This window comes from Xiphophorus maculatus, chromosome 1 (genome assembly GCF_002775205.1).
Source record: "Xiphophorus maculatus strain JP 163 A chromosome 1, X_maculatus-5.0-male, whole genome shotgun sequence".
In the NCBI taxonomy this organism is placed as follows: domain Eukaryota; kingdom Metazoa; phylum Chordata; class Actinopteri; order Cyprinodontiformes; family Poeciliidae; genus Xiphophorus; species Xiphophorus maculatus.
This window is the reverse complement of record NC_036443.1, coordinates 15,793,558-15,815,787: the sequence shown is the minus strand read 5'-3', so window position 1 is coordinate 15,815,787 and position 22,230 is coordinate 15,793,558. Positions and strand designations below refer to the sequence as shown.

Sequence of the window (22,230 nt, the reverse complement as noted above, 5' to 3'; positions counted from 1 at the left end):
TTTTTGCAGGAGAAATGACAGATCTCATTGCTGTTCAGCCAAAGCACCCCAAACCCAACACCCGCTCCCCCACGGCCTCACACACACATACTGTTCCCATGGACTCACCCACCACACCTTAAAAAACTCAGCCCTTCGTTCTCGCCCTTGCACATTCACTTCATTGCATTTGCTCTCAAAAGGCACGGCTGAAAACATACCCCTCCCATTTTTAATAGTAGCCTCTTTATCTTCATCTGTCATCGTGTCTAAGCTGTAGAATACTCTGCTGCCTCTGACTCTCCAGCAGCCGCCCCTTGCAGACTTTTCAGACTCAAAGGCGTGCATCAGACACACTCGAGTGTGCGCACTGTCTTGACTCATGTAAAAGCTGCAAGATGTTTACAGAATTCAGGCAAAGTTGGCTCGAGATGGCACAGAAATAAAAGAAGATAAAAAGTAAAGACAAAAATCAGAAGAGGAATTTTAAAAAGGCAAGGACATTTTAAATAAAAGGATTTGAATGGATAAAATCAGAGCAGCAAATAGTCAGTGCAAACTATGTATTTGCTTGTGGGAGAAGATGTGGTAATATTCAAGGGAGAATAAAAGCTGGCAGCAACATTCTGACCAATTATTTTTGCCAAGTCATTAAATTGTCATCAAAACTTTTTTTCCATTCCATATGTGGACACTGATAGTTACACTATGAGTGAAAAATAATCTTTCTCTAGTGGAAAACAGCAACATGCGAAACTCTGCAGCTTAACATTGAAAAAAAAAGCATTTTGAATAGAAGTCGGTGGCAAACAAGACTTAGACTTGTACTTTATTGATCCCTTGGGAAGACTCCCTCAGGAAATTGAAGTTACCAGCAGCTCCCAGGCAAAAAAACAAAGATAACACACAGTAAGCAAAAGTACAAAAGAATACAAAAATACAAATAAAATACTAAGGTACACACTAAATGTGAGTAACCAAAACCTTAAATTATGCAAGAAAAACCTTAAATTATGCAAGAAACAAGGAATAAGAATATAGAATATAAATAAATATAAATACAACACAAAAAAATATAAGAATTTGGCGGATAGATTGACCAATGATATCGTATTGGTCAAAACAAGAAAACAGCCAAAAGGACAATTGCTCTCTTTAGTTTTAAATATGTACAAAAGATTTGTAGGAAGGAAAGAATGGTAAATGTCATCCTAAAATACACAAACAGACAAAATTACGCACACAAAAAATTAATAAAAAAATGTAATGTCTTGCTCTCTTTTTCACTAACTAAATCCCCTTTTTAGATGAATACTCAGAACCGCATCTTATTAAAAACCCTATATTCTTCATTACTCTTTTTTTTTTTTTTTTTAGCAAGAGGTAAAATTGTGCACAGCCCACTTTTTTAAAAAAAAATTATATTTATATTTTTTTACATCTATATTTATATTCTTTATTTATATATTTATATTTTATATAAAATGAAGAGCCTGCTCACAATGGTGCACAATTTTTTGGTCAGTCATTTCACAACATTTAATGGACCTGATGTGGGGTATTAAAGACTAATATAGTTCGTTTCTTTTAAAATAGTTGGAAAACAACAAAATTAGCTCAAAAAATTTACCTTGACAGGTAAGTATTCATGAAGAAAATTAAATTCAGCTCATGCATTTTGGCTTTTACCCACTACTATATGCCACTTTTGACAGTGAGTCAGAAAAGCCACACAGACCGCATATGAGCGTAAAGTGCTATATAGTAGCTATTAATAGTTTTCTGTAGAACTGGGCTAAAATTATAAGAAAGGGTGTTATGATCAGTTGCTGTTAATCATAACTGCTGCTTTTGTTGCCAGTATCTGCTTTCAAATTTCTTCATCATTTTCTTTATCAAAATTAGTTTCCCCTATTTTTAAAAGTGTCAGAAATAACACTGCCCACCATTTTCAGTCTTTTATGTCATTGACCAACAGCAGGTGTTTAGATGCCGAAATTCATTCTTCAAACGGTCTATGACATAAGTGTTGATGCACAAATATGGATACTATTGTGACTCTCTCATTTTCTGTTGTATTCAAAACCACCACTTTTTCTGTTATGAGTTACACTACTTAGAAACAAAGAATTGAGATCGACAGATTAGACTTTGAAAAACACAAACCAATAAGAACAAAAAATGGAAATGGGTATTAGTCGTAAAATGCCTGATTGGTGTATCTATATTCTTTAACCAGTGTCAAAATGTTGCCTTTCCTACTCTTTACATCAACATTCTCAGGAACGGATTTCTGAAGAAAAAAAAAAGATGTGGAGAGCTGTCAACTTGATGCTGGTGGTTGCCTGGGGAGATGAAAGCAGGGCTGTCAGATGATGCTGAGCTGTTTATTTAAGACATTTCACTGATGGGTCAGGGATGAATCCATACAGCTCCACACATGCTGTCATCGTACAGCGACACACAAACACAAACCCTGCAGCCGTAGCATTACTAATTTGCCATGTAGATCATGGTCACAGGAGCAGAAATCCCAGAGAGGAGTGGGAAAAGGAACAATGGTTTCTCTGATGAAGTGCTGGCACTAGTAGCAGTGCAAACCGGAATCTAAGAGTATGATTTAGTCTGATACGTTGGGTGGAAACAAACACAAATAAACTAATCAAATAAGGGGTAAACACTTAAAGCCATGTAGTAATAGAATAAGTTCAAATATCAACAATAAGTGCAGCTTCTGTAGTTTTTATTAGACTAAGTTTCATGTAAGCTAACTTGGACTGTTCAAATAATTACATTTGTGTTCAAATTGTGAGCTCCTAATAATGACACTACTGATGCAACTGACAAAAAAAGATGATTGATAAAGTATTTAGTAAAGTAATCATCTTATTCTGTTCTTCAAATGCCATAAACATGCTGTTTTCTGACTCAGTGAGCCAAGTTACATCACTGTGATTTCATTATTGGCTACAATAACCTGGAATTAATTATAAAAAAAACCCATTGCTATGTTTTTACTTAGATGTCCATCGGCTGCCATGTCAATGGTGTATATAAGTCTGGCAACATCATGTTGTGGGAATAACTTTTTCTCAACAAAGACGCTGGTCAGAGTTCGTGGGAAGTTCGATGCCCGTAAATACAACGCAATCCCGGAAGAAAACCTGTGAGTGGCTGCAAAAGGCCGGCAGTTTATGCACAGGTTCATCCTCCACCAGCACAACAGTCATAAACAGAGAGAGAGCTGCAGGAAGTGGAAGGATTAAGACCCGGGCTGCTCAAATCCAGTCCTCCAGGTGTGTTTGGAGCTGGCATGCTTTCAAAATTTGTAGAATAGCATTGTACAGCCCTGGTTTTGATCAAAGCATCTTCATGTGTTTGAATGGCCAAGTTAAAGTCCTAAACCTAAATCCAACTGAAGTCCAACCAGAGTGAGCACAAATATTACCCTGGAGATGTGTAAAACCCCAAAAGACTCACAGTTCTAAATAAGCCTGTCAAAATAAATAACTAATCAATTGATCAATTAATCGCACAATGAAATTAACCTGATCATTCTGATGATTAATATTTTTTTGAAGGGCAATTTGGTTACAGACACTTAATTCAATTCATCTACAGTTTCAGTGTTTAAGGTTTCAGGTATTCAGTATTATTTTTGGTTGGGTTTTATTTCGGATATTTAAAATGTGTTCCAGTTCAAGTGCGAAGTGTTCTTTGGAAAATTTTACTAAAAAACGTTTATTAGTCTTATTAATTGAAAATGGCCTCACGACAACAATATTACAGTTTATTGCAATAATCTCTGGGACAATTTACCATCCAGCAAAAGTTGTTAATTTTGCTGGATGGTTAATGACAGGCCTAGCTCTAACTGCGGTTCTATGAAGTATTGACTAAAGGTGGGTGAGTGCAAATATATGCCTCAATTTTCAGATTTTTATCTGTATAGAAATTGAAATCATTTCTACTGTGTGTTAATTTATCATATAAAAACAGCAATAAAATATATTAAAATGTGACCCAAAAGAGATTGAATATCTTTGCAAGTTGCATGCATTTCACCTCGGTGTTATATTGTTATCCAATATGTTATTGTCTTCTGTGTTTATGACCTTGTGATGTTTCTTTTAAACTGGTCCCCTAGACCCAGATTAATTTTGCTCTCAAGAGCAAACAGGAAGGTGACTACTCATATCCAACCAGCTGCCTCTTTCTGTTTCAAAATAAACGTGTCATTCCTTGACAGTGTAAAGACGTTTCTACCTGCATGTGAGACGTAGCAGAGCTGTGACCATATTTTTATTTCCTTACATAAATCACTTTCTCTTCCATCTCCCCGTCTTTTTCCAAATATACACCTCGCCCACCGAACCACGGACATGTGCATCCAGACATATCTAAGCCTACATCAACAAGAATTTCACCACCCCTGGTAGTGGCAGGCTGAAACCAAGACTTAAGAAAATAAATAATGTGCTACAATGTGCTGTCTGTGCTCTGCTTTGCCTCCGAAGGAGAAGTCCTCCCATTTGTAGTCTCTCTTCTTCACTTAAGCATTTTCATACAACAAATCTAATCAGAAAGGATCTTTCATACAAGTGTGGGTGTTACAAAATCACCACATGGGGATAATTTTGCTGCAGTAAGGACTCTCTGCCTGCTTTTAGTTTGTGATGTGTGCTCTTTGTGCACTACACCGACATGTCACCTAGCCTCCACCAGAGGCACAGCTGAGTCGCTTTCTGTACAGGTTTCAACAAGCTTTTCATTCCATTCTATTAATATGATGCTTTTTATTCCACTCCTCCGTCATTCACAACTGGACCTCTCATCTATGTTGTTTTTTTTTTTACTTAGCGCAACCCGACAAATTACATTGTGAGGGGGAAAGTCAGAACTCTTGGACGGGGTTGTGATTTTGGGCCAGGCCATATGAGCTGAGGGAAATGACCTACTAACTTTTCAAAACATCCCTGTGGCTGACTTGGGGGGGCTGAGCTCTCGCCATGATTGGCAAAAGCTTAAAGAGGTGTTTCAGGGCTCAGTGACGATGTTATCACACAGTAAGCTGCCTTAATGGACTTCCAACTGTTTGTGTGAAGGACTCCCAGAATGACAGGGATAAACTGATAACAGTCTCTGTTACAAACTGCACAAAGGAACCATCAAACCCTGTCACGGATGACGAGCACATTCATTCTGATATATAGACAGCAGTGACGGAAATCACACCCACATGGTCACATTACTCATATTTCCTGGGCCATCTTCCTCCTTTTAATGGCATTGGGGGTTAAAAAAATGCCGGCCAGTTCACTCCGTTCCTTTAAGCTTCGGTTTCTTCCCAGCTCTGTGCAGAACAGGTATTTCCAAAGACACTCCTGTGCCAAAATCGAGCGTCATTACTGGAGGTGCCCCGACAGGTCGGCGCAGTAATGCACGCCTGACAAAGGTTGGTGTCTGTCACTTACTGACTTCAAATACAGAGCGCTGAAGCTGATAAAGAAGATAGAGCTCAGTGTATTAAGCTCAGAAACCCACATAAATAACCACAGTGCCCTGCATGTGGAAGGTATTTTCACAGGATAGCCTTCAGACAGGCCTGACAACAATGAGCAGGACTGTTAGGACAACTTTTCAAGAAAAAAAAAAAAGTGGAAGGAAAAGAAAAACAGAGTCTGGGGAATGTCCAGACCAAGTCCCTTTGTCTTCCCAGCAAGGCTTTAAGAGAGCCGGGAATGAGACTGCTGTCAGCAAAATGACTTGTAACATTCCTTGTCAAGAGATCCAGCAATGGGATGTTTTAAAAGCTGATAAAGTTTTCCACTGAACTGCCACAATTTCAAGTGGAAACTATGATGGAGTGCTGAAGAGTTTAAGAGTTTTTAGAATTAATATGTTTATCTAGAAAAGAAGCATATATTAAAATATCGCAGTAAATCTGCACTGAAATATCAGAATGTTTAATAATTGTCCCAATTACTGTAGAGCGCTTTACAAAAGCACTGTAAAATAATTCAATGGGTATAGAAAAAAAAATTCATATCCCTTTATGTTTTTCACATTAAAAAATTGAATTACTGCATATGTGGGACAAACGAACAGACAGCTGCAAGTCTTTTGGGGTTATGTGGCCACCAGTTTTTAACTGTTTTGTCTTTGCTGGCTCTATCAGGATGTCCCTGTAAATCAGTTTCCTCCATCCACTTTAACCAACTTTCTCATCCCTGCTAAAGAAAAAACTCAGACAGAATGACACTGCCATGTTTTGTTGCGTTCAGCTTGATTTCCATTGTTAATTCAAAAAGTTCAGTTTGGTCTCCTCTAAACATGGTGCCTTTTTGTGGCTTTCTTTCAATAATATCTTTTGTTTTCCCAGGCTTCTTTTAAAGCCAGAGTCATGGAGTTTTCCACTAATATCTGTCCTCTCAGTCCTTAGCTGTGGATTTCTGCAGCTCCTCCAGTTCATTATCTTGCTTTGAGGCCTTCACAGGACAGCTGTATTCATGAGAAAATTAAATTACCCACAATCGGTGTCGCCTAAATAATTAGATGACTTTTTCAAAGCAGTCTGCGGCATTGGGTATTATTTTGAGGTACCAGAGTGTACATCTGTTTATAGTTCTGTTTGTTTTTTTAAACAAAATGCTTAGAAAATCATTTTACCCTTTGCAAAAACATACTGGACTACCACATAAAAGTTTACAACATGACAAAATGCAAAACATTTCACAGTATGAATCCTTTTTGAAATCACAGCGGCAATCAGCAAAGGAACAACATACATATTTCTATTTATCAAAGTGATCACAGCTCAAAAAAAAAAAGCTAAACATGTATAATTGAGCTGAGTTGAAGCTAGCTGTCACAGCAATCTTGACCCAATCTTTGGCTAGAGCCTTGTTTCAGCCCTGACAACGAGCTTCAGCTAAATACACCCCCTTTCGCCCCTGAGAACGATACCACTGCCAACATGGATGTGTCCGTACAAGTAGCCGCGTATGAAGAGCCAGTGCATGTGGTTGCCTGTGTCTGTTTGTGCTTTGATACTTGTTTTTGTTTTAACTCATGCCAGGGTTAAAAAAAACAAAAAATCTAAAAAGAATCCATCTGTCAGTGCAGTGGGATTTTCATTCTGTATCGGGGGTATGTTTCTAGTTTTTAGATGAAAGAAGTGCTCTGTGTGTTGTGTGTGTGGGGGCGTGTGTGTGTGTGTGTGTGCAGAAGAGAGTCTTTGGGAAGATTGACTCTGATGCTCTGTTTGCCCGTGTGCATCTGTGTATTTTTCTTGCAGGGCGTGTTCCTGGATTCCACCACACTGGGACATTACCCCCAGGTGCTCTCTCTCTCTCTTCCTCTCTCTCTTTCGGTCTCTCTTTCTCCTTCCCTCTCTCTCTTTCTGAAAATACCTCGAGGATTAGGTGGGCAGCAGCGGTAAGAAGGAGGAGGTGGGGGTGAGGTGGTGATTGACGGCTGAAAAGCTGGAGAGGTGCTCAGGCATGCTGCGGTCGGGGCGAAAAGGGGACTGCATACATAGGCAGAGGGAGATTGGGGGGCGCCGGGAGTGGGTGGGGGGCTCAGCTGTTGCCACCCACACCCATTATCACCCACCACCTCCTCAGTCAGGTCAGATTTCAAATAACTCCTGCTTACCTTTAAATCAACAGAAGGTTTTATTCTTTCTCCTCCCTTTCAGGCTTCCTTTCTCTCAAACTAGCAACCTGATTCGGTTCCAGTGCTGCAACAGTTTTGAACGAGGATCCACCCTGTCCCAGAATCCTGCTGTAGATTTCCGGTTTTAAAGACAAGCAGGTGGTTTCAACAACGAGCGACGTGCATCCACATCGTGCGTCTAGTCTGGCTAGTTTTGTTTTGTTTGTTTATTTTTGCATGTCACAAAAACACTGCGGATGTCCAACAATCTCCTCTTTGTGCTACTTTTCCCATACATCATCCCAGTTTGGCACTGCAGAGGACAGCAGCACCCCCTGTGGCCACAATGACAACTACAAGAGACATCAGAGGAGCCTAAAAAATGTGCTTTGAATACGGCCTCCTGATCACCTTTGCCTCTTCAAATAGGTTTGTGGTAAACTCTGCCTGAATAAAGAACTGCAATATGGCTCATTTTCAAATACTTGTTGTTGCTCATTATTCATCACCTCACAAAGAAAGAATGTTGTTTTGTCTCCTCTTTCAGACTTGTGGGTTGTCTGCCTTATACAAGCGCACGCGAACGCAGACACACACACACACACGTACACCCCGGAGAAGCAGCAGCCAGAGTGTGTGGTCATAACCACATCATCTACAAGTACCATGCATATAAGGAAACCACAGGAGCAGAATAATCATTGTATTGATGAAAGCAGATGGGTTTTTTTTCCCCTCGTTCTTTTTCTACCATTCATCCTATATCACACTCTTACATTTTCCATTTTATCACAAAATTACACATAATGAAGTGCAATTTAAATAGTTGTATCAGTTCCACTTTCCAGTTTGCATCAGAAATTTAAGCTGATGGTAATTTACTATGCCTTGTAAATGTATTTGTATTCCTTGACTTTTCTTACCTTTTGTCATTTTTCATCAACAAATTTTAATGTATTTTAGTGAAATTTTATGTGATAGATAAAAAATATAAACTTTTGTGAAGCTGTAAAATGGACCAAAAGAGGAATGCTTGGTTTTCAAATGTCACTAAAAGTTTTATTTTTTTAAAAAACTACAATGCATGACCTGCAATTGCTGCAATTCCCCTATAGTTATTACTCTGTAGGACCACTGTTTGTCATTTTTCCTTCTGCAAATCTTTTGGGGCACATCCAGTGTTGTGTAGGTTTTTGCCTCCATCTCTTTGCAGAATAGCTCCAGCACTGTTAGACTGGATATGGACTGTCTGTAAGCAGCAGTTTTAAAGTCATGCCACACATTTTTGATTGGCTTTAGCTATGAAATTTTACAAGAATATGCAATGACGTAATCCATTCCCTTGCACTTCTGCTTTCGTTTTTAATGTCCAACTCCATCCCAGTCCCTTTCGCACCCACTAAAACTGTCCGGTGTGTTACGCCATCTAATTCCTCCATCAACTCTGACCAGCTTCCATTTTTCCCCACAGCATGACGCTGACACCACCATGTTTCACTGGGACGGGGCCGATATTCTCAGGGTGTTCGCTTTTCGCCACACCAAGAGCTTTGAAAAGTAGGCTAAAAAGTTCAACTGTTCTTTCATCTGACACCTTTCACACGTTTTGCTCTGACCTCTGCATGGCTTGTGGCAAACTGAAAATTATGGCTTTGTGTACTCAGAGGCCAGGTCTGTGGAGTTTGTTGTAATATTTGTAGTGCCAGTAGAGCTGTGGATTTCTACTGCCAATGGAGTTAATTTGAACATCTCACCTACTACTGAGTAAACTTCTCTACCACTTTGTCCTTTCCCTGTCTGTGTTCCTTGAGCTTCAAAATGCTATTTACTCATTAATGTTCTCTGGAAAACCTCTGGGGCCTTCTGAAAGGTAGGTGGTTGCAATGTTTCATATTTCTTTATACTAATATTTTTGAAAAGCCATGTACTTTCCCTCTACTTCACAGTTCTTTTCCTGTCTATCACATAAAATCTAGTTGAAACACATTAAAGGTTGTGGTTGTAACATAATAATATGTGGAAAAATTCAACGGTGTTATAAAAAAATCACTTTCAAGGCATTTCACTTTCCAATGTTTGCACCTTCAGCTGAGACACAAGTGGCAAGTGAGAGCTAAGTTAAACCCACATATTGATGAAAAGAAAAACTTACAGAGAGCAGCCATCTCCTTTGGCAGGTCAGCCCCAAATCTTCCAAACAGGCTGCTGTTGGCTAGCAGGTCAAAGGGGGAGTGGCTTCTCATGGAGTTGAAGGGGAAGGGGTAGACAGCAGGCGGGAAGCCGGTCAAGTGACCCACCTGCTGCTCCCTGTTGGTAGCCATGTCGACAGAGCACCCAGGGGTCCGTAGCAGGCCTCCGAGGCTCTTCTAACGCCCCTTTAAAAAAAAAATTCTCCACCGAGCCAAAATCAGAGTCCTCAGAGTAAGCAGTGAAGTGCTGAGGGAAAGCCGGGGTCCACTTCGAGGCACTTATCCAGTCAGCGTTCTGAGGAGGAGAGAGCAAAGAACTGTGTCACTTCTTACAAAGAAACTCACACCATAAATCAAAACAAGTGGTTCTAACTGGCATGAATCTAAGGATAAAATCTGTAGTTTATTTTAGCATCCATCTCCATCATGAGACAGTGAAACGTTCATTTGTAGCTTTAATGAAAGACGAGTGTGTAAAGTTCATACTAACAGGTATGATGAGAAGGGAAGTGGAAGGGAAGTGGGAGTTGGGAAGGATGGGATGTCCTGAACCATAACTGATAAAGACAAGCAAGGTAAATAAATGAGTGGGCTTGGAGAGGAAAACTGGAAGAACCCCCCCCCCCAAAAAAAAAAAAAACTAGAACTGAGAGAGCGAAAACGGAACAAAGAAGTTTGGAAAAAGTTGTAACAAGGACAAGTAGGAAGGAGGGAGGGAGTAAGAATAAATAGGAATGAAAAAAAAGAGAGAGAAAGCTCTTGTTCCTTTAGTTTTGAAGAGTTTCCAGACTTCTACAGTGATTCCAGGCTATGCCATATGATTTAAATAACCAGAACTCCACTATAAAGACCTCTTCTGTTTCTGCTGCCAGCCTAGCACAGCAGCCTGCCTCTTTGCCTCTAACCCCCGGAGCAGAGGCCCAGACACGGGGTCCGGAGCATGAAGAAGGGAAGGGGGGGAGGGGTGGATGGATGAGGAAAATGAGATCCACTGATTGCTAACTGATGCTGTCACTTCCAACTATCTTCCCATCAAGTCGGGCTCCAATCCCACAGAGTCATTTTGGCTCTGACCTCCTGCAAGCTGCTCATCACTCTGACTGCTCGCAGTAGGCACACTCACACAAGGCTGCAGTTATGCCCCCACTGTTGACTTTCGGCGCAAGAAAGTGGGGGAAAAAAGACGAAAAAAAAAAACCTGGAAAAAAAATTGTTTTCTTTATTTGCCTTTTGCTTCCTCCGACTGATTCCATGAGTGGGTGGTGTGATCAGCTTGTTTTTTTAAAATGTGGCTTTGAAAAAGAGCAGAGCCAAGGAATTTGGGACTGCTGTGGCTTGTGAATCTGGGAGAAAAGACAGGGGGAAAAAAAAATCTTGGTAATGAATTCGGTATAAACAAAGAAAAGAGGGGAGGGAGTGGGGGGAGAAAAGATCTAAGGCTGAACTGGTGAACTGCTGAACTGAGTGAAAAAAAGAAGAAGAAAACCCACAGAGGAACAGTGACGGGGTCTGGGCACTTGGGGGCACTAAGGGGTGGCGCCATGCTTGGGAAAAAAAAAAAGAAAAACTGGGAACGCTTTCCACATATGCAGCGCACACTTTCTGACACATACACATGCAATCAGGCACCCAAAAAAACTCCACACGTCATATGTGTGTGAGAGCTTAAGCACGAATACACACGCAGACACACGCACACAGACTTCTCACCCCATGCCTTTTTTCCAAGGCTCTGGCTCCCACCCTGCCTCTCTTTCTGGCTCTCTCTCTTTCAACAGAGCCAGTTAATTACACCCTACTGCTGCAGGCAGCTTCAAACCACCACTAATTTAGAGTTCCATTACAGTAAACTGTTCCACATGTGCATCCAGGGCCCAGGCAGGCTCGGGTGGCCACGTTTCAGGAAGAAGCAGCCACCGACAGGCACCCACCCTCCCTCACCCCCAATCCTGCCAACGCAGACTACCATCTTTCTTCTTCTCTTTCTGGTTCTCTTGCTTCCCAGTTCATCACCAAAACTTGCTTGGATTACCTGCCTCAAAACCCCTCCGTTTCTATCCCGTTACACCTTATCCAACTTGCAGAATGACCCGATGCAGAGGTTCCATTTTGCTGCAAATGCAAAATTACGTCAGTAGAAGATTTCACAACGGGACTAATGGGGAAAAGAGGTACATACTAGAAAAACAGCTGCCAGCACCATACCACTATGCGTGTGTGTGTGTGTGTGTGTCTGGTGTGTGTCCAGCCTGGGTTTCCTTGGCTAGTGTTTGGCCTATTTGGATATCTCCTTCATGAACTCAAAGCAGCACTCGTAAAGGCAGCACAATGCAGAGGATATAAAAGTCAACACACCCCTATTAAAATGCCTGGTTTCTGTAATCTGTGCTCATTTAAAAGCTTTTTCCACATTTATTTTGTGGACCCAAACCATGTATTTCTTCTCTAGATTCAAATAAATCAGGGAACAAACTGAAGTCTTTCATGGTAAAAATAATTTTTTAAAAAGGCTGAAAAATGTGTGCAGACTTAATTACAGCACTGAGGAGTCTGTTTGGGTGGGAGTCGATCAGCATGCTGCATCCTGACCTGGTAATCTTTCTAATTTACTCTTTAAGTCCAACAATTGATATAACCAACTCTCAATATTGATATTTCTTCACTTTTAATATGGACTAAGTGATGGATATCCTTTTTCTAATGGTTCTTCTGTACTGTGCACCCATCATTTTTGCTAGGACTTTGAAGCTGTTTTTTCAAATAAATCCTATTCAGATATTAGTTCCGGCTGTCATTTGAAAAACCTTCATCTTCTTCTACTGATGCCATTCTTTTGTTGTTTTGGGTGTATGTTTTGGGTCGTTGTGCAGAAATATAAACTTCATCTTCAGCTTTCTAACACAAATTTCAGGGTTTTGTGCCAACACAGATTGGTATTTGGTATTGTTCAGAAGTCCCTCCACCTCGAAGGGACAGAGCTCCAATTTGAGCTGAATAAACCCCCTCTCCAAAACCACAATGGTGCTATGGTGCCACCACCATGCTCCACTGTAATTAATAGTGCTACCTTATAGAATTACGGCAAAAAAGTCTTCCTTGTTTACATCAGACCATAGCACAATTTTCTACATGCTACAAAACATGAAACCTGTTTTTGCAAAATTTTGCCAGGCTTGAGATTTTTTATTTTAAAAAGAAAATTCTATGATGCCTGGATGTTTTTTATTTCCCGCTCCTGGCTCCATGGCATTGTTTACCTTTTAACAATGCCATGCCTCTGATACTTTGGACGATCTCTGTGGAGCTTTTGATGTGAGGTCCACGTCAAAAGCTGTTGTCAAAACGACAGCATCTTGAGGCATCATCTAGCGGTAGTGCAGTTTTTGTACCTTTTTTTTTCTAACCAATACTGTACAAAGACACAATGAGATGAATTTTTAATTCCAGCTTTTGTTAAAGGAAGCAAATGAACAAATGCCAATAAAACCATACTAGGACAACTGAGATATACTGTATATGAGAGTAATCAGTTTTGGAAGATAATTTAACAAAGTATTAGTTTATGTGTGCAATTAATGCAAAAAGATTTTTTCTTTTCCTATTTATGTTTCAAAATTTCCCTTTAACAGGTTTGTTATGCAGTTACATAAATACATGATAAATCTCATATTAAAGGTGGGAAAAAAATCTGAAATTATTTATCTTGGTCTCATTTGTTTAAACACGAAAAACATTTAATTTATTATTTTAACAGGGTTGTGCAGACTGTTTTTTACAACCTCTGTAAACTCAAGAGTAGGAGGAGAAGACAAAGTGATTCAAAAAGTATTGATAGGGGAGATCACAGCAACAGGTGAAGTCTCAAACATCTGATGACAAACAAGCCGAAGGAAGCGCCACCCAGTAAACCGCAGTGCCACTGTACAGTTGAATTTAAAAAGAAAAAAAAAAAAGAAAAAATGAACGTGAAAAAGGCTGGTACTGAAAAATAACGAGCTACAGCACACTGAGGCGACATTTGAAAACAGAACACTGTGACTTTACGCCCTCCAAACACAATAATGAATTAATAAAAAGAGTTGGCGCCAGGGCTTTTTAATGAGTCACGTCAGCTTGGCAGCTTTTTACAGAGCCATTTAAGTTTTATGTCGGGTCCTGTGGTTGGCTCATTTAGCTGGCCCGTCTGGGACTATAAGGGGACAGGGGGAATTTGGAGTGACCTCATCCGCTGTAAGGCAGGGCCAAATGGGCATTGAGGGGCTCCACGTTCCCCCACAAGCCTAGGGGGCACAAAGGAGGCAGGCAGGCAAAAAGTGCCATGGCCAGTGTTGGGTGGGTTTGTTCCTGTGGGGACTTTCCAACCTAGCCTAAGAGGTTCAGTCTAAATTTACTTACCATGTTTGTGTAAATAGCAGTGTCAGACCTCACAACAGCTCATCAGATTGAAGTAGACTTATTGGTTGCACTTGAGGTAATCCATCGATTTTTATCAGTGCATGACATCATGTATCATTTAAAATGAACCCAATCAAGCAGGCAGGCAATTTGGAGGCAGGACTGCAAGACGGGACACGATCAGAATGAATAAGATTCTCTTGTTTGCTCAAGAGTTTGAATTTCAACACAAAAAAAAAGAGATGACGCAGAAAGAAAAATGATGCATGAGAGACGCACAGAGCAAGGGGAAAACAGTTCCCAGAGACTAAAATCTGTCAAACAAAGGATATCAAATCCTGAGTGAGCAAAACAGCAATTGTGCTTTAACTGTTGTGACAGCGCGAGGCCCCCTCGGGCAAAAAGAAGAACTGGAGTCAAACATAACAAATAAATCTCAGCATCTCAGGAAGCTCTGCATCACACCAACACCAAGGCAGGCGCTTGCTTTTAGTCAGCGCATGAAACCGCGGGCGATCGCTTGGCGTATAGCAGCAGGATTAAAGGTGCTGTAACGTTCCCTGCTTTGTTTACACGTGCATGATTCATGCTCTCATCAAAGAGGAACGCCACACAATGGTGACTTTTAATCTTGGTTTCAGTGGATATTTATACAGATTCTCTGAAAGCCGCTGCTACGTTTCTGATTGAGCACACAAGTTTTTTTTTCTGCCACGTTTCCAACTGAAACAGCCACAGAGTTTCTAAATGGAAAATAGGAAGAAAAAAAAACTGTCAAATTTGCACAGAGCAGCAACTCTAAAGCCTTACTAGAGGGGCTGAGCTGTAAATTCACTCCCTGAAGAAAGATGAACTGTGCCATGTATCCTGGCAGGGAAAGCACTGACTAGTTATGTTCTTTTTTTTTTTTTTTTGACAGAAAATTGAGCATGTTCTTTCAGCGTCACGTCTTCCAACTGTCAACATCGCCGAGTGATTTACGCTCAGAAACTTTGCGAAGGAAAAGGCTTGAAACAGAGAACGGTATGTTTAAGCTCGGTTTGCACATGAAGTCATGCTAGCCCAGCAGTTAAACAATGACTTCACAGTCCATGCGTCCTCCGAACTGAGCCGACACAGTCATGGATTTTCCAACTGAAAGCATCATTGCAGCGTACAAAAAAAAAAAAAAGGGGGCCCACAAAGAATCATCACAGAGATTTATAGGAACCAGAGATTTACACAGAAATTATAGTGTTCATACTGAAACATGATCACAAGAGCATTATCTGATCTGGTTGCTGGCGTCAGCAGTATTTTGGCAGTGAAAACAATATCGTCGCCGCTCATTATCTGATGCGAGAGCTGACAGCTTCCAGTCTTTCAACAGGCCGGGCCGCCTAATGGCTCTGGGTGAGACGCAGAGTGACAGACGGTCCAGTGTTTCCAAACAGACCTGCATTCCTTCAACTGAAACTTGTTTGACATCTGCCGCCTCCTGGCATCCCACAAACACATATTTGCTTATTCCAACAATGAAAAGAGGCACCACCGGGAGACGATTCGTCTCACAGAGGTGTTCTTTAGGAGTGCCACTCAGAGGTGTGATTATGCCTTTTTTTTTTCTTGGAGTTGGTAAATCATTAAACTTGAATTGCCACTTCTTTTTGTTATTGTAGTTTTAGAGAATGCTATGGAGAGAATGAGAAGTCATAAAACGTTTTGTGATATAATAAATTCGTCCAGACAGCTTGTTCCTATGATTTAGAGGTCACTGAAATACTCTGCGTTGAGGAAGGCATTTTAGTATAAATCAAGGATGACGCTACCCAACTGTAAAAGTTAGGTAGCGTATTCAAAGCCTGATTCAAAGTTTTATAAAGCAACTGCTTTCAAAACTTTTCCTACAATTTCAAAGTTTTGTGCCAGGAAGGATCTGTTCTGCATTGTATTGTTATAAATCAATAAAAATAAAAAAAAGATAATTTATTGTAATGGCAACAAAGTATTTAACAATGTTTGCAAACCTAAAAAAAAACCTCATAGTTTGATTGGGATTGTTACTTCTCCTGTCTGAGTTGTTTTTACACTGTTGGTTCTATGACAGCACCAATAAATGTCAATATATTTGATATCTGTAGAATATGCGCTACACAGAGGTAACATTTAACCACCTACTGCTTTGGGGTCCTCTGGACTTGATAAAACTCTAAACAAGTACAAGTCATTTACCATTTCACTTAATGTAACCAGTGTAGCTTTATCAAGTCCATGGCCTTTATCTCTAAAGTTCTAATTGTATGAATTTATTGCATATATACATATATATATATATACACTGCTCAAAAAAATAAAGGGAACACTCAAATAACACATCCTAGATCTGAATGAAAGAAATATTCTCATTGAATACTTTGTTCTGTACAAAGTTCCATTTGCACAACAGCAGGTGAAATTGATTGTCAATCAGTGTTGCTTCCTTTGATTTCACAGAAGTTTGATTTACTTGGAGTTATATTGTGTTGTTTAAGTGTTCCCTTTATTTTTTTTTAGCAGTATATATATATATATATATATATATATATATATACACAGGTATATATATATGGGGCATACAGTGCTGTCCCACCAGACTTTGTTTTTGCAGGACTCAGCCGGTTGCCTGGCTGCTAAGAAGGCTCCAAGGCGATTTCACCCACAAAATTAAAAGATAAATTTAGGGTTTTGGAAATATTTCCAGCCAAATAACCAAAAACATTCTGTTTGGCAGCCAACTGCTGTCTGGCTACCACAGCCGATAGCCTGGCTAATAAACTTCCATAAAAAGTAGAACTTCAGAAAGAAATAGTACTTAATATTTATTTTTTGTTCCAGATATTCATTTAAGCATATGCATTAACATAAAACAGTAATAGTAATAATACTAAAGTCTTTATTTAGCCAGAGTGGTCTCACAGTCATGGTCAAGATGAATAAAAATAAATGTAACCTAAATCATTTTCAGCTATTTGTGACTGCTATTGTCACTGACTCCATCCATTAAATTCAAAATAATGCTAAACCTGTTACAGTTAACATTAATATACCTGCAATAACCAACATGCTGTGTTATTTTAACAATGATGGCAATAATTGCTGCTTGTCTAAACGTCTCTTGAAGTGAAAAGGTTTGATGTGACTAAATGTGTCATGCAGTAATTGCAGGGGGACTCACACTGGCGACTGTGAAGGTGTTTCCCACCTTGGCTCAATGAAGGGGGGAACAATCATTTCCCTGTATGAAGCAGAGCATAATAGCTGGGTTTCACCACCATCGCTGCCTCTAGCCACAGGAGTTAAAGCAGCCCAAGCAGGCCCAAAGACACACACACACACACACACACACACGCACACACATGTGCATGCATGAAAGCACTACCTGCTCAACACCATAATCTCACACAAGTTTATATTTGTTTAAGTCCCTTTTAATGAGAGCTCGGGAGCAGGACAAAAATGTAAATCCTCGCCATCAGAGTAGCACACCTGCAAAAATAGACAGAGGAAATGGTGTGCAAATAGTTCCCATGTTAATTATAGCGCGGTGGCAGCCGAACCCCACCACCCCACCCCACCCCATCTTCCCCTGAAGATCACCTGGCTCGCTCCTCCCCCCTCCCTGCGCTCGTCCTTAATTGCAATAGAAATTCCAGAAAGAGACAGGTATCAACAACTCCCTGATTTACCGCTCGCTGAGCCACTTCACAAAGACAAGACTGTTGGCAGATTTTGCAACACAAACTCTTGTGTTCACCACTGTTCCTTCACAGTTCCATGATTTGACGTGTTTTTGCTATGAAAAACATATCTCCCAATATGTATGCAGTGATGAAAAGTAATGATGTCATTTTAACAAGATTTTTTTTTAAATCAGATCTTTTGAATTAAGATAATTCAAAAACTATAATAAACGTATCCACCAGCATTCTTTACAAATTACCCCATTCATAGTGATAAGATGGTGACATAATCTATGCAATATATGAGAGGTGAATGCATGCATAGTGAAAGGCTCCTCTTGAGGACATAAAAGCTTAAATTCAGTTACACTTATAATACCATGAGCATGCACACATCTGGAACGTAAAACTCTCATTTAGTTTGACATGGAGGTGAAGCTCCATGTCATGTGGGCAGTCTGTCCTCGAATAAGAGGGGAGGGCAGGGACATTTATGCGCCTCAGAGAAGAGCACCTCTTCTCTCATCCAGATGTCAGCGGAGGCCGATATCGTTATTCCTGGCTTTCCAACAGAGATCCCTCATGCCGGGTCACTTCACTTAGACCCACACTTTGTGTCTCACCTACGTCAGACCCCCCTGGGGGAAATAAGCATTGTATAGCAGGTGCAAAACTTGAAACAGCGGTCTGGTGATTGCCCAGGCGATTCAGGAGCAATAAATCAAAGCAACGGCTGAGGAAAGTTGCTCTGATGCCAAATGCAGACGCTCTACCTGTCATCCACGTGCAAGGCCGTAACAAGCAGAACCTGTTAATCGAGCGCATACGCCAGCATCATTAAATAATCTTCCTGCTCTGCTAGCGAGTTGTGAGAACACAATGCGCAAACTTCCAAGCAAACTGTGGCCAGAGCACCAGGCACACCTCCCTCCTCACAGAAATCAGCCGGTGCTGTTTAAAAAACATGGAAAACAATGCTTTTCTTTGCCAAGTCTTCATATGCTACTTATAAAAAGGGGAGAAAAAAAAAAGGGTCGAGGAGTGGCGACTTCTCTGGCGAATACACATCAAACACATGCAAGTTTGTACACACTAACACATATGCTAATAATAAAGAGCTCCACAGGGCCCTGGGTAACATTCGCTAATAAGCACATATGCACACACACACACTCGCAGGAGCACACATGGTAGAGATGATTCTCACAGAAACTCGTGTCACGCTCACATTTGTGGGAAAAACAAGTTAGAAGAAAACAAACCGAAGCACAGAGAGCAAACAAAGGTGTGTGTTGGTGACAGTTTGGGAAATCTGAACCATGACTAATGATCTCAAATACTTAATTTCTTCAGAAAAAAACATTATCCTAACAGCAATCAAATTCAAAACAAACAGTGGTTTAATTTCTCAATTAGTCTCAAACTTTTGTTTAAGTTACTCACAGGCTCTCGTACGAAAGTGATGGAGGCCACCAGAGGAAGTTGTTGAGAAAAAAAAAAAGAGTCTGATGAGCAGCTTGAGCCAATGAAAGAGGGTGAAAAAGATGAGTGAACGTTCAACAGCGTCCCTTCAGCGGCAAAGACAGACCGGCAGTGAGCCTCCAACTCCGTCAAGCACTCCCCCTCCTGCGTTCTACTCCTCCTCCCTCCTCCTCCTCGCCTGAGTCGCTACCTCTTAAAATCACTCTTTCACTCCCCAAACACAGGGCCCGCACTCACCGACTCTCTCACTAAGAAATAATTACACTGTGATTCATAAAGCCTTCTTTCTTGGTCACATGACTCTCTGTGCTTCAAATATACCAGTTGTTTTGTTTTTTTTCCAAAGCCAAAAAACGCCTGGAGGGAAGAAAAAAGCCCAGGGAGCTTAAGTTTCTGTTTTTAATTCTCTCTGCCTTCTTTGTCTCATGGTTGAATTATTCTTCCACATCTTGGCCGAGGAGTCGCTTTGCCAACAAATTGGTGCATGTTGAAACGTAGAGTCGGGTTGTGCTATTAGATCATTCTTGTTTCATCAATAAGTGAAGTAAGCCAGGTTTATTAGGAGAGGAAGTTTTGCTATCCTGAACAACGCCGATCATCCACTTCATGCTGTTTTGATTTAGCTCACACACTGTTTTAATTGTGAAAGCCAAAAGGTTTGTTCTTCCAGAAACCTCTGGGGTTTTTTTTTACCTTTTGATGTCTATGTAACCCTGTTTTTAATGGCTCTTCTCATGCAGGTACAAACTGGAGACACTGCTTCTACAGAAACAAATTGAATCCTAATAGAAATATGATATTTGACAAAGAAAAAAGATAAGATAAGATGAAAAACAGAATTTGGCTTTTTGACACATGACATTTTTCAGCACACTCAACATTTGTTAACATCCTGCCAAGCACTCTCTACAAGTCAAGATTATCTCCCAAAAGTCACGCATCTGTGACTAAAACACATCGCTTCTTAAAGTGAAACCAGCGACGCTGGCACCTTAGCAACAGGGAAGTCCCGCGTGAGGTGGCAGAACCGTGCAGCCGCAGAAGCGGCAGCGACGGATTTGGGTGTGCCCCTGAACGTGCCCCCTCTCTTTCCATATGAGATCACATGTTTCAGATATGTGTTTATGTGTTTGTGGTTCTGGGCGTGTGCCCTTGTTTTTCCCCAACGTAATGTTTCTCAGCTTGTTTTTGTTATGGGGGGGGAGAAGCACCTCAAACCTCAAAACTGGGAGGGGTAGGCACACCTTAACTGGCATCTTGGCAAGCACTTTCACCTCTCTGAGGCAAGCTTGGAGCACACACTTTACCAGCAAATTACAGTGAAGTCACTGTAAAACAAAAGGCTTGTACGAATCGTATCTTTTAAAACGGGGCTGCAAGCTTTCAAATATAGGAACCCTTAACTGAAGCAAGGTGAGGGTAGGGTCATGAGGTGGAGTGTTTTAATGTCAGAGGCTCATGTGCACTGCACTTAGTGGATAGAACAATGATGAAGGAGCCCTGGCATTTGCAGGGGTTTGGGTCCACAGCTAAATCCATATCCATGAATACTTCAGAACTCTGAAAAATATTTATAGCTGCCAAATTTTATAGTTCAAACACCAATTACACCTTAACTATACAGAGTAAACTTTAATTATCTAAAAAAAAAAACTGGTTACATAATTCAGGTTTTAATGTAAGGGGGAGGGATTAAACACACAGGCACAATTATGAGCATATACGACTCTAAATATTTCAAAAAGAAGTGAATACTTCACCAACTTCTCATTAGTGATACTAGAAACTTAAGTTATCTAGTTATCTGTTCTTGTACTATAAATAGGAATTGTTTGACAGAACTCATAGGACTGACCAACACTCCAAACAATGGGAAAAGTTTAAATAACTTAGTGAAGATCTAAAAAGGAAGATTTTAGATTTATGCAAGTTGGAGAACTACTTTGGAAACATTCTCAATTCTAATTCCAAGATTATCAGTTCGAACAATTGTGTTTAAAGATTTTGCTATTTGGATGTGTCACCACTTTGTCCATGTCAGGATGAAACACAAACAACCAAATCAGAATAGAGAAAACTGGTGAAGATGTCCAAGAACAATCCAAGAATGACCAAGGTTCTACCCTGTCACGAAACTACTGGAATTCACAGCAAGTTTTACGCTGTGAAGAAGTGAGAAGTTGCTCAGTAAGAAAGAAGTCCCTGCTCCAAAATCAACTCCTTCTAGCTTGACTGATATTTACACCTCCCCACATTGATGATATAATTACCTTCTGGAGTAGAGTTATATAAATGGCTAGATGAGAAAAATATCTTAAAGTTCAACACATGGGGACACGTCAATGTTCTGACAGGACAATGATCAAAAATGCACATGAGAACTGTTTCTGGGATAGATAAAGCAGGCCAACGTTAGGATTCTGGAAAGGCCTTCCCAAAGTCAGACCTCAACCCAGCTAAAAACTGAGAATTATTCTTAAAAGCCAGGTCTGTGCCAGTAAACCGACCTGTTTAAATGAACTCCACTGATTTGACCAAGAAAGAGCTCAAATATGCAGTCTGAAATATAACAAAAGATTCCTGATGGTTACAAGAGGTGTGAAGTTTCTCTACAGTTGTTTAGGGACATATGACCAAATGAGTAATACTTTATTTATCCAGAGGGAAATTCGATATATCAAAGTAGCCCAAAAGGCATCAGAATAAAAAATATATAGATACATAAATACATACATACATTCTGAGATGCTCTTATAGGTTAAATAGCCTGGTATTAAACACAAGAGGATGTGTTTAATATTCAGCCTGTATGGTGTAAAGTAAATTCTCAG

The 22,230-nt window shown here is 40.3% G+C and overlaps 1 protein-coding gene across 2 annotated transcripts in view; it reads right to left on the bottom strand.

The window, feature by feature from the left end:
• LOC102236110 (retinoic acid receptor gamma-A) overlaps positions 1 to 22,230 on the bottom strand; it is a 56,945-nt gene that overhangs the window by 29,730 nt on the left and 4,985 nt on the right. The window contains exons 1-2 of one of the 2 annotated variants that reach the window (XM_023332235.1): positions 19,361 to 19,603; positions 9,788 to 10,119 (exon numbers count right to left, since the gene is read on the bottom strand). In XM_023332235.1, coding sequence (XP_023188003.1) covers positions 9,788 to 9,956 — 169 coding nt within the window. In that variant the 5' untranslated portion in view covers positions 9,957 to 10,119; positions 19,361 to 19,603. Of the gene's footprint in view, positions 1 to 9,787; positions 10,120 to 19,360; positions 19,604 to 22,230 lie in introns of those variants that run through there. The other variant, XM_023332238.1, reaches the window with a different exon arrangement.